Source organism: Colossoma macropomum, unplaced genomic scaffold (assembly GCF_904425465.1).
Source record: "Colossoma macropomum unplaced genomic scaffold, Colossoma_macropomum, whole genome shotgun sequence".
In the NCBI taxonomy this organism is placed as follows: Eukaryota; Metazoa; Chordata; class Actinopteri; order Characiformes; family Serrasalmidae; genus Colossoma; species Colossoma macropomum.
In genome coordinates, this window is record NW_023495948.1 from 214,303 (window position 1) to 227,036 (window position 12,734).

Consider the following 12,734-nt stretch of genomic DNA (forward strand, 5'->3'; position numbering starts at 1 on the left):
ATTTGAATAACACTTTTACATAATGCTTTATTTACGTCTACTGTTAAAACAATGAAATATTAAGGGACATCAACAAAGAGTTAGACTATGGTAGAGAATTGTCCACTGTCTTTGCTGGGGGTTTCCTTAGACTACAACATACCATTCTCAGCGTTTTCCATACAGCTTCAGTGTGCCGAAAGTTAAGCTGTGCTGTAAAATTAAAACATTGAAAAGCAAATCCAAAATGAATGGGTTCCTAATAGGGATATATCGATACCAATGCAGGTATCGATTATGGGCCCAATACAGTGCTCATTGGATCAGCTCTATCTCGACTCCCCCAGACTGGACTAACATTGGTTCGTTTGTGACGATGCTGCCTGTGCCACGGTAATCTGCTGCTCTCCTAGCCATTTTGACCATTCTTCATCCCATTCAGCCCTCTGTCCCTGGGAGCCATGTCCTTTTGCCATCGCTGGCCTTTTGGGGCCTTAAATTTGAAGCAAGTGATTTTCATCCAATGTTATAACTGAACGACCATGCTGTTGCCAACAGGATACTCCATGTCAAGTGACTAGAGCATCTTCCAACTGCCTCAGTCATGACACCCATCAACTCAGCAACTGCCCTCTAACAGCCATTCCTGCTCCATTTTATTCCGTTCGGGAGAATACAGTCTGCTTTACTCTCATCCAGCCCCTTTGCCTGCCAAGTTTAACACAATCTACACAATCTGGTGTCGACCAGAGGAGGATGGGTTCCCCTGTCGAGTCCTGGTTCCTCTCAATATTTTTTTCCTCACTGGAAGATTTTCCTTGCCACTGTCACCCTCAGCTTGCTCATCAGGGCTTCAGACCTGGTTAAGCAGCATGTCACCATGCCACCATCAAGATGTGACACTGAATCAAATTTATCTGCTTAATTTTTCTTCTCATCGCATTCTTCTCTTTTCTTCCTAGGCTAAACTTCTCCACCAAGCCCTGTTAACCCTAGCGCACTCTGTCTAACTCAGATACCCCAATGCAAGACCATCTGAACAACACCTGATTCTGAATCCTGCTCCTCCATATTCTACTGGCATACACTCGTACCAGATTCTCTACCCAAGCTGCTATAGTTCTTGTCACTTCAGAATCAGCTGTTGCAGGACAGAGATTGCTAGACCTCTGTCCTTTCTCATCATGTGAAGATCACACAGTCCTAGCCTTCAACAGACCTCAACTCCAGCCCCAGTTCTCAGAGTTCTCCCTCACCCTCAATCAGTCTTCCCTCATAGTACCACCCCATGTTGAAGGCACGGTCCGAAATCGCATATAGTGCCTTATGTATGTTCAAGAAAGAAAGTTTCAGCATAAATGACTATAAACATATTAGACTTTCATTTATAGCTCCATTTATCCCTCATTTTTGAGGACTCACATGTGGGTCCACTCATATTTTTGTTAAAATGGGAGAAGCAGGAAGTGGCTAGGTTCCCCATAAACTGACCCTGTCCACACCAAGGGAGCTCTAAAATGCATGTGTTTGAGTCATAAAATGAGGGGAAATAGTTTTCAAACACTGTTGAATTAATCAGTATTACACTGCTTAATGTGTAATTTCATAAGACAGTATAGAAAGAATGTCTATGCTGTAGCGGGCTGTGTGTGTATTTGGGGCTATGTGTGTTTACTGGGGCTAGTAGTTAAAATGCCAGGCTCGAAAGCTTGTCAGGCAGTAACTGAGGGCTCAGAGCTTAGCAAAGACTCAAGTCCTTGAGTTCAAGCATCCAGATAGATTTAAAATTTGAATATTATTTCTGCACTCAACTCTGTACTTAAATCCCTATCTTGTTAAAAATATTGTTAAGGGCAATGCTGTACTAATAGGCTAGCAGTGTGAAATATTACAATATACGATTCCAATATTTTAAACATGGAAAAATCAGTTTTTTACTGTTCACTCTCATGTAGACTAAATTAGACTTTTCTCACAGATTCCAACTAAAAGGTAACCACAGGGATAATCGGCCCAGGTTGACGCATGTTCAGATCCAGCACCTCTATAGCCAGTCATAGCACAGTCCTCATTTTCATCATAATTATTGGGTTCCCCCTTCCACCAGAACCTGAAACACAGAGAATCAGATTATCTTCACTATTACATTTCTAGACCTTCTTAGAATAACTGAATAACTGCATCATGAGCAGAGATCAGTTCAGTGGTCTCTTACTTAGTGGCCAGTGCTGAGCCATCCACCCATTTCCAGACCCCCTCTGTGTCAGTGTCTGTCAGACCAATCCAAGCTTCAGTTCTGCCAGATGCTTTAGTGATGAACTCCTGACATGGTACAGTATAGCACAATGTAAATATATACAGCTGAAGAAGAGTAGTCTCTCTCTCTCTCTCTCTCTCTCTCTCTCTCTCTCTCTCTCACACACACACACACACACACACACACCTGTTCTTCTCTGCTGTTTATGATCACCAGGTCTGCTCCTCTCTCTGTGCAGTACTGTCTGCTCTCACTCCAGCTCTTCTTCTCAGTAGAGATGTAGTAGAAACTCCTTTGGGGACACCTCTGTTTTTGCTCTTTAATAGAGAAAATCTTGCATTAGTAGATCAGTTCAATTAAATGGAACTTCCTTCTGATTCTTCAGATTTTCTGGATAATTCAGTCATTGAGAAGTTAATGCTCCATCTTTATGAATGTTACCGAGTCAGAATTATTCACAGTGGTGGTGACAGGAACTATTCATTCAAAGTGTTTACTGCCTCTGAAAGCTACATCACAGAAAACTGTTACATGAAATGGTTGTAAATATGCTGCTTGATGTCTGAGACACTGTTTTACAATAGATTTGATATTAGCTTTGGATCTAAGACAATTTTAATAGTGTCTTGTAAGGCAAAAGAGTACCAAAAGAAAAATGTCCCAGATTTACCACTGTTTTACTCTTATCAAGATTATATATAACTCTGGACATGAATAGCTGACACTTTGGACAGCAAAAAATGGCAATATTTGTGTTGGAGAGAGTGTGACCTGTTTCTTCTCACTCCCTTACAAAGAAAACCAAGTGGGTATGTTTGTGTACAATGAACCACAATTTCACATTAAACCACTATGAATGACTTTGTTTACATCTTACTGACTGAATTATGCAGATTTTGATAAATCAGTTTAAGTGAATTATAAATATCCACTCACACATAGTGTAATTAGGTTTGCCTCAGAAGTCTCAATGCACAGTGTGAGTGCAATTACATAGACAACACAATATGTGGTACAGTCTGGAACTATATATAGCATGAGAGGTTGTTGCTCTCATATATTCTGTAATTGCCTGTATGCCCTGTCACCTGCATTACTAGCCCAGTTATAGTTTAAAGGTTAAACTAATAGGAAAATGTCAAAAACATCAGTAGAGAGAATTGTAAGCAAATAAAGTTCCTAATTCATTGTTCTCTATAGTAAAACAAGGTTACAAAAATAAGGCTTAAAAGACTGTTTTGCCCGGCTCACTGTTTGACTTTGAGATTTTTATATACATCATAAATGTAACATAGATGTTCAAACATCAGGGGCTTCAGAAACTCAGAAGCTGCACATTGGCTCTTTATCTCAAAATAATAAAGATAATATTTTATGAGGTGTCAGTAATATAATTCTCAAAAAATAGACCCACATGATATTCATTCTAAATCATCTTATTTTACTGTAAACACAGATAAAAAGATACACTTTCCATTAAAACTACTATTCTGAAGTGCGTCAGAGAAAATGCGTCAAGTGATAGAACTCCATATTAATGTCCATGGCTTACAGAATGGGATGTCCAACCATCTAGTATTGAGGCAAAATTCATTGTATTGAAAGTTAGCACTGAAAATGTCACGTATAGCAGATAATCCGAGTATAAATATGAACTAGTCATGGTAACAAGTTTTAAAACTGTCCTACCTCAATTCATCAACCAGGACTTTCCTCTGATGAGGTTAAATTGTATATACAGTGATCTTTTCCTGCTCGTTATGAGATGGTGCGGCATTTTTGCACAAACATTTCATTAAAAGTGAAATAATTCCTACACAAACCGCCAACCAGTTGTACCAAAAATGTAGCTTAAGTTGTCAGCTTCACAAAGCAGCTTTCAGATTTAAAATTGGTTGGATTGAGATATAATGCTTTAAGTCATAGCAGTCACTGTTACTATGTACTAATGGGACAGGTTGTTATAGCATTTGTAGAACTGGCACTGATGTTGATATCCAAGTCAGTCATATTAGTCTGCTATCACGGCAGTCTTCACTGTTGTCTACCAGTGAATATAAAACACCAGCTTAAATCTTACATTCACATCTCTTCAATAGCAAAAAGGATAAAAAATATTCAGGGAGTCCATTAGTTCTTGCTCTGACTCATGTAGACCAGGAATTTGGAGACACAAATAGGTATAATCTGAAATCATCTGTGTCAGACACAGACTGAAACAGGTTGTGCCTGGTGCATCAAGAAAACCAGTCATTATTACCAACATTTCTTTCATGTGTATGTTACCTGCGCATTAGCCCCTGGTTGGCTCCTTTAACTATCCAACCATTATGTGGAATGCTGGTAAATAGCCCTTCAAGCCCATACAGTACATCACGTGCTGAAAAATGTGCACCAGATGCAATGAGGCAGTTGGGCCTTCTTATGAACACTACCGACTCTACCCCTATTTTAGAGGATCAATTACTAATAAGTTTCTGACTACTAGTTGATGGGGGGAAAAAAAAATCAAGAAAGCAAAGCAGCCATACTACTAGAATGAGGTGGAGGAATTGCAGTGCTGTAGCTCAAAACAGTGGTTCAAGTGTGTTAAAGCACTTATGGAGATGATGATGGGTGGGCTGTGGTACTTCAAGACCACACCATCTTGCAGAGTGAGTGTGACTCTCTGGCCAAACATTTTGCTTCAATATGGGACCAAGTGGTCTACACTATTCCATCTGAGGAGGATGACTCTGCAAAATTAATGAGGGGGAAAGCAGCTGGACTGGACTGCACTCCCTCTTGGGTTTTAAAGACTTATCATGAAGAACTGCCTTGAATTCTGTGGTTGAATGGGAACAAGAGTTTTCACCGACAATGAATGAACCCAAGACTGGATATGGTAATCAGAGCCAGGAGAGAGGACTACATCCCCTCTCCACGGTCTCCATTAATTTCTAGAAAAAATATCAGTAGAGTTTCCTCCTGTAATCTGCTCGGAGTTCAGATATCATCTGATTTATCTCGGGGTGCCTACATTAATTAATTATTTGCTCTCAAAGACAAGGCCAAGGATTCATTACCGTAGTGTTGCCAAAAGAGGCAATTTTTTCTTCTAAAAATGTGATCTTCTAAAACAGACACACCTGATCTTCATTAGTCCCTCAGTATGTTAGCCCAGTCTGGGTGGGCTGACAAAAGGCCTCTCAGGCCTGGAACTAGAGAGGATACAAAAATTATGCTGTAGTATCATCGGCATTCCAACTTCCTCTGCGCATCGTTCACAACATAAGGATAGTTCAACCCCCCCCACCACATGATTTTCTGCCAACAGCCTCAACACCCAGTTACTCGCTTCATTGGTTAAGGGGAATATCTAGTGCAAACAAGCAGAACTTAAAGACATGAACTTTCTTTTATTCCTCATACTTAATTAAATGACGTAGGTCTTTTAGGGTTTATGCTCTTAATTTTATCCTCATATTAACTTGTTCCTGCTTATGATGTACTGTAATGTTTGACGCATTTCATGTTTCACTGTTTAAAAACTGTTTTTATGCTGTTGTACCCTGCCTTTTTAAACGTTAATAAATGAAACAAACTTTTACTGATTTAATAGATTTTAACCAGTCACCTGTAGCACAGGGCCCACAAGCAGGTTAAATCACCTCTGACAGTAATGAGAAGGCTGTAGAAGTGGATAGCAATTGGAAGAATGCATGACAGGCATGAAACATTAAACTGTACAATATGGATTTAAACCCTGCTGTCTGTTCTTAGCAGAGTGATTCCAGAGTGGTTTCCTATGATCACTAATTTGAGCTTTATTTACTCACCTAATTCTGACAGTTTCTTCTGAAGCGTTTCCTTTTCTTTCTGTAATTGGCCCATCTCATTCTTCATGTTGACATTATTGCTCTGTAACTGGTCTCTCTCTGTAGTCAGCCTGGTGTAACTGGTCTGTAACTGGTCTCTCTCTGTAGTCAGGCTGGTGTAACTGTTCTGAAACTGTTCTCTCTCTATAGTCAGGTTGGTGTAACTGGTCTGTAACTGGTCTCTCTCTGTAGTCAGATTGTTGAACATGACCCACAGCACTGTGATGGCAGCCAGCAGGAGAACACACAGCAGCCCCAGACACACTGCAGCCAGTCTGTAGCATCTGATCTCTGCCATGTTGATTCTGGAAACTAGAAAAATATACAGTAATATTCACCAATTCAGTCTTTTCACTTTAACTAAAATCATGACATTTCTGTGATATATAAAATTGGGTAATGCTTTACAGGAACTACATGTACATGAATCAGGGTGCGCTGGCTGGCTATGTAAAGATCCGGGGCTCAGCTGGTTTATGAGGAGCTTGGCCACTTCCTACCACTTGCCCAGAACTTTCCTTTAGTTTTCCTTTAGTAGACAGTAGAAGGATGTATTTCACAAAAAATGCCAAGAAAACGTACCGAAATATTTTTTTTTTTCTACAGCAAACAGGTTTTGGACAGGACGCTAGCATTACTGCTACTGAGTGCTGACTGGTTGGTGAGCAGAGCAGCTTTGGACTTGCTCGGGAGCGCCCTCTAGTGTTTGAGAGGCCCGGAAGACATTATGGAGTTGTAATTCTCCTCTCTACAAGTTCTCTAACAATACTCCACAATGTGTGTTTGAAAACAGGCAGTTTATGTACTGAGGAAAACAGGTATGAATAATGAAGAAGCGAAGTATTCTGGGAGTTGTGGTCTGAGGCGGACGTGTCAGCTGTAGTTTCAGCTAGGCCAGATGGAGGCGTGACAGTACAACAAGTTCAGGTTAGGCTTGTTTTAAAATGAGGTGATTTTTTTTTTATGTAGGAGATTTAGCTTTTTACAGAAAAAAATTCTCTCTCTCTCTCTCTCTCTCTCTCTCTCTCTCTCTCTGAGTTTGAGGAGTGGGTGAATGTTCCCCTGTGTAATGTTATAAGGTTGGAGGCTGGTTAAAAAACATTTGGAGCTACAGCCCTGGAAGCCCAGGCCAGGTGATGCCCCTTCATGGCATGTTCATAAGCAACATCACCCTGAATCAAATACAGTATAATTTTGAAATATAAATTAAATATTCATTAAGGAGTAAAAAGCAGAACACTGTAGAGTGTCTGTTCTTCCTGATTTGTCCCTATTAGAACCTGTAAGAGCTAGATCAGTTTATTGTCTTAAGTGACAAATGACCATAAGCAGTGTAAATTCTTTTTAAAACTTTCATGAAATATATATATATTATATATATTACACACACACACATACGTAACTGTATAGTGTATTACAGTTACCTATCACCTTATGAAATGTTAGTGAATAATTTTTTGGCACAAGTTCATGTAATATATAGATCATTCTAGCAAACTGGTTCAGAGTTGATAATATTTTTCAGACTTTTAACTGAATTCGACTTTAGACTCAAATCCTTTTGGTTTTAGTCTATCTAAAACGTAAGCTTTAAAACCTACTATTGGCCTGCAAGTTCTTGTCAGCACATTCCTGGTTTGAAGGAGCATCACAGGGTGCCATTTGGTATAAGTGTGTGTATGTGTATATATATATATATATATATATATATATATATATATATATGTGTGTGTGTGTACCTGAGGTCACAGTACCTTTACGGCTTCTGGTCACACCCGTCTCTGGGACATCTTCACTGGCGTCGATGTCCTCATAATCGTTGCTGTCGTGTGAATGAGTTGATGTGTTGTCTGTTGTAATTCCTGAATTTGCATATATATCCTCATTAACCTTCAGCCCTTTGATCTTCTGTAAACGTGTTGATGCCATTAAGTGGACTTTTGCTTTGATTTTTGCTGTTTCTGCAGATTTGAAGCCTCCACTACAGTCTTCAGCTCTCAAAGTGACTCTGTGTGGGTGATACTGCTAAATACATACTTGCTCTCAGGACAGGAAGTTTAGGCATTTCATACCAGCTTTGACACCCATCTCTGTCACTGCTCTCTGTCTCCAGGAACTATTTTTTTTTGTTTGTTTGTTTCTAACTGGAGAGATAAGTTCCTGTGGTTTGTGCTCTGTGTGAAAGGTTAAAGTTGTCATTGTGTCTGTTGTCATTTCTGAGTATAGACGTGAAAAAGACATTGTTCAGATACAGTCACCTCTAGGCCTGGGATTAATAACAGACAGAGCTACATAGGTGTGTCATGGAGGGAGTTGGGAGATTAGAACGATTCCAAGGACCTCAAATAGATACAAAGACTGTATTTTTTTGCTCACTAAAAGATTTTTTAATTGAAATGCTTCATTCATTAAATAATAATTGAAGTCTACTGCTTTCGAGAAGCATTTTAAAAACTCAGCAGTATACAGTATGTTGATATGAAGTCAGGTTGTTTATGTTCACAGCTTGTTCCATGCTCAGTTCTCAGGGAGCCAAAAATACCCAAAAGCACCTTTGTGCTGGTCTGCGTACCACTATGTGTTCACATGACCTCATCATCTATATTAATGAGAGTGCATTAGAAACTGACCTGTGAGCTCACTAAAGAAGTGAGATTGTGACAGATAAGACCCTCTGTGGTTGGTCTACAAGTCACATCGTTGTTGTATATGCAGAGGGACTTCACATGGTTGAGGTGTGAATTCAGCAGCACAAACTTTCATGCTAGTGTTGCACATACTTTGGTCTTCAGAACAGCACAAACTCGCCTGGCCAAAATGCTGGAATATCCAGGAATATTGCACCACCTAGAATTGATTGGGGCCTTTTAACTTAAAAACTGTGTATCAACAGCAGCTGGTCAGCTAACTACACCACAAAACATGCAAAAAACAGACATATTTCTTCCTTCAGAATGACTGAGTTTAGAAAGAGCTGTCTGATGTCCACAAGTATTCCCACATTTTTAATTCCAGAGTGGGCAGTTGTTGTTGTTTTGTTTATTTAGGGTGAGAAATGCCTTTTTCTTGTTTTCCTCTGTGCGTTTGGTGGCCGTCTTGTGTGACAAAGTCCCCGCCATGAACACACTAAAAGTAGAAGCACAGCTGTTAATGTTGTAAGTATTTACAACAGAGACAAACTGCAGAACCATTTTTCCTAAAGTCCGCATCACCCCATGCAGAGACAAGGGAAAAGCTATGGAAAGTTTCAGGATTGAGTTGAGAGCGAGGGGGCCAAAGACGACAAAAACATCTGGGTTGGTTGCGGCTCAAGAAATTTGAGAAACACTATTCTATTGTGTGCTGTCCTTCCAAAACCTCCTATATTGACCTTTTTCTCTTTTTTACATTAACCTGCTAAGATGTTTGTCCACCAGTGTGACTTAAAGAAGATTTTATAATTAAATCAACATACAAGCTACAATGTGGGTGAAATGACTGTTACTTCATAATATTCATTTACATCATTATGAACGCCCTGCCACCATTTTGGAAGGCAGCTGTAACTCTGAATATGCTCTGGTATCGTTTCTCATCTCTGTTGCTGCAGCTACAACCCTACAGGTGGCTGTAGACCAAGTTAAGTAGACCACAATGACCACGAAAATGATGAAAAGATATGAGGACAGCTTACATACAACCTCTAGAAAAACCTACCGTAAGATTGTCTTGATTGGTGGACTGGATCCATATAGCCTACTACACTAAAGAGTGTACTTCTAATGGTACTGCACTGTTTTTAAATAGTATTTAGTGGGTAGCCCTGTCTGCACTCAAGGACGCCAATGTGGTCCCACCTGCACCAGAGAACATGTGTGAGGCTTCGCCTGTACCTGAGGATGTTGGTGCGGCGATGCCTGTGTCTGGTGCGGCGATGCCTGTGTCTGCTGTGGAGTCCCTGACCTGTCTGCCTCTGTGCCTTAATCCCAGTGGCTGAAGCTGTGAAGTGGAAGTTGGGCCAGCAAATTCTCTTTGCTTCTCAGCTCAGGTGCTCAAGCAGCCCTTAATGAAAGCCAGCTGAAGCTGATTTGGCTTTAGACTGTTAAAAGTTAAGGAGCTATACCAAAATAAGGAGCAAGGTCAAAAAAATGTTCTGCTACAGGAAATGAGGTGAGGCGAGGGGTCTAAAGTTCTCAGGGAGCCCAAAATACCTACCAGCACCTCTGCGCTGGTCTCTGTACCATGATGTGTTCAGGCAGCCTCACCATCTATATTAATGAGTGTGCATTAGAAACTGACCTGTGAGCTCACTAAAGAAGTGAGATTGTGACAGATAAGACCCTCTGCGGTGTGTCTACAAGTCACATGGTTGTTGTATATGCAGAGGGACGTCACATGGTTAAAGTGTGAGTCCAATGCAGCACAAACTTTAATGCTAGTGTTGCACATCTTTTAATCTTGGCTTTATCTCATATCAAACATCCTTGTGCTCCCGCATAAAAAAGTTGCCTACCAAAATGGTGGCAGTGTTACTGCGTGACGTCATCAGAATACTATGGATTTTCAGGAGTCGGCATGCATGCAGCTGTTTTGCTTAATAGACCCGGTTGCTTAGCAACCATCATTGCTACATGTTTTCACATGAACGCACCCAGCTAAGACTGACCTTGCGCTTGGGCATAAAGCCCTCCCTGAAAACTGTTAGATATGACCGATTTAGCAGGAAAGAGCATCTTGGCCAAGACCTCTTGGTGCATTTGGCCCCAGTACAAGCCACTGAAGTGATCTGTCATGTTTGCTAGAGGCATGCAGTGAGAACACATGCTTTGTAGCATGATCCATTATGATACTGGAGGGGTCCATCCGAGTGTGGATAAACTGTAGCAATGAATCACTGAAATTAGTCAGCAATTACATTCAAATACACTGTGCTGTTCAGAAATTCTTAAGTGGATATCAGGTCTGAATTCGTGCCTGGAATCAATTCTGCACCACCCACATGTATTGTTCACCAAACCAGATGTTGCTTGCACCAAATTCTGATCCTTCCATCAGAGGTAATAAACCTGAGGTTTCATTTATCAATTATGCATATGTACAGTTTCTTGCATAAGCATCACATGCACATTTTAGGCATAGGAGATTTTATTATTGTGTGTGAGAATACTTAGAACTACTCATAACCATGTGTGTGCACACCCCCTGGTGGTAGAAAAGTGTAATCATAGGTAAACCTGTTGTGCAACACTTTTTTTATGGCCACAAAATGTTTGTTCATTGTGAACCTTTAGAGTAGCAATAGGCATAAAATAATAAAAAAAAATACTATTTGGTGTTGTTGGTACACAGAAGAACTATCTGGTTACTTGTTTAATAATCTTTAAAAGCGATCCATCCACTTCCAGCAGGCACACATCAAACAATGTCAAGAAGTTAAGAAATATTTCACTCTCTCTTAGATAAGCTCCAGTTTCTGAATATGTTATTCAAATACTGGATTACTACCTGACCAGAGTTGCTCCTTCAGCCCTGTTAGTCTGCTTCATCTGACTCATACATCAGATCATGTATGAGGCCTGTTTATGGCCTGTGTCACTCAAATAACAGCAATGTCCTTTTAAATGCCATATGATATTTCAAAACCAAATATGTTTTAAATGTATGGGTAAACTGTCTGGGTCAGCTTGATAGCTACCTAACTAAGACAAATTAGGGTAAAAGCTGTACTGAGGTTGGGGAGCCATTATATTCTGCTGCACATGGTAAATAAAGTCTACCTAACCAAACATGCTCAGAAAACATGTACCTATCATACATGATCTCCTATTGTCAGACTTACTAAGCTAACAGTTGCTTCTAGAGCTCCTTTAACCAACATTTCAGAAATGATAGCAAGTTCTCTAGTTGCCTCTGGATTGGCAGTCTATTGAATTGAAATGCCTTCCCTTGTGGTGGAAGCTGATGTAGCATGCTAATTGTTAGCCACTTAGCTTCCCAGGGAGCATTCTAGGTTTCTATGGTATTACTCCAAAAATAACCCTTTTGGCACCTTAAAAGATAATAAAAAAAGATAATACAGCAATATTATGAAACATGCTGTCAATATGTACATATTTTTGTTGCTTACTGTGTACAAATGTTTTTGAATAAGCAGCTAAGAGAACCATCTCTCTGTTTTAGGCAGTGGGGAACCCTCAGGGCCTTCTAGGCCTTCAGAAAAGCCCTAATGTTTTCTGGAAAATAAAAGTGCTGTAATTTTTATTTGATTTTTATTCAAAAGATACAGTTTTGGATTAAATTTTGGACGGAAACAAAAGGGTACAGTTCTTAAAACACTGAGTGGTAAAATATACAAGGTAAATACAAGGTAAAATGTATGCTAGTATGTCTGTTAGAAGCTTCAGTGAAACTTGTACACTTAAAATAATGCTGTGTTTGATCCACTCAGACCAGCACAACACACACTAACACACCACCAGCACATCAGTGTTACTGCAGTGCTGAGAATGATCCACCACCCAAATAGTACCTGCTCTGTGAGGGTCCATGGGGGTCCTGACCACTGAAGAACAGGGTAAAAGGGGGCTAACAAAGTATGCAGAGAAACAGATGGACTACAGTCTGTAATTGTAGAACTACAAAGTGCACCTATATAGTAAGTG

General features: G+C 40.1%; 1 protein-coding gene across 1 annotated transcript; it reads right to left on the reverse strand.

The window, feature by feature from the left end:
• Positions 1-1,516: 1,516 nt before the first annotated feature.
• Positions 1,517-6,121, reverse strand: LOC118803721 (C-type lectin domain family 4 member F-like). Its single transcript, XM_036564206.1, has 4 exons — positions 6,055-6,121; positions 2,423-2,553; positions 2,195-2,301; positions 1,517-2,089 (listed from the first exon to the last, which is right to left on the reverse strand). Exons 1-4 carry the CDS (start codon positions 6,119-6,121, stop codon positions 1,936-1,938), a joined length of 459 nt encoding a protein of 152 aa, XP_036420099.1. The 3' UTR covers positions 1,517-1,935.
• Positions 6,122-12,734: the final 6,613 nt, after the last annotated feature.

Excerpts from the sequence above, each read along its gene's own strand:
- LOC118803721 (XM_036564206.1), bottom strand. The coding sequence starts at position 6,121 with ATGAAGAATGAGATGGGCCAATTACAGAAAGAAAAGGAAACGCTTCAG. Across the intron at positions 2,302-2,422 it reads TAAACAGCAGAGAAGAACAG|GAGTTCATCACTAAAGCATC; the intron begins GTGTGTGTGTGT and ends GTACCATGTCAG. Across the intron at positions 2,090-2,194 it reads GGCTCAGCACTGGCCACTAA|GTTCTGGTGGAAGGGGGAAC; the intron begins GTAAGAGACCAC and ends TCTGTGTTTCAG.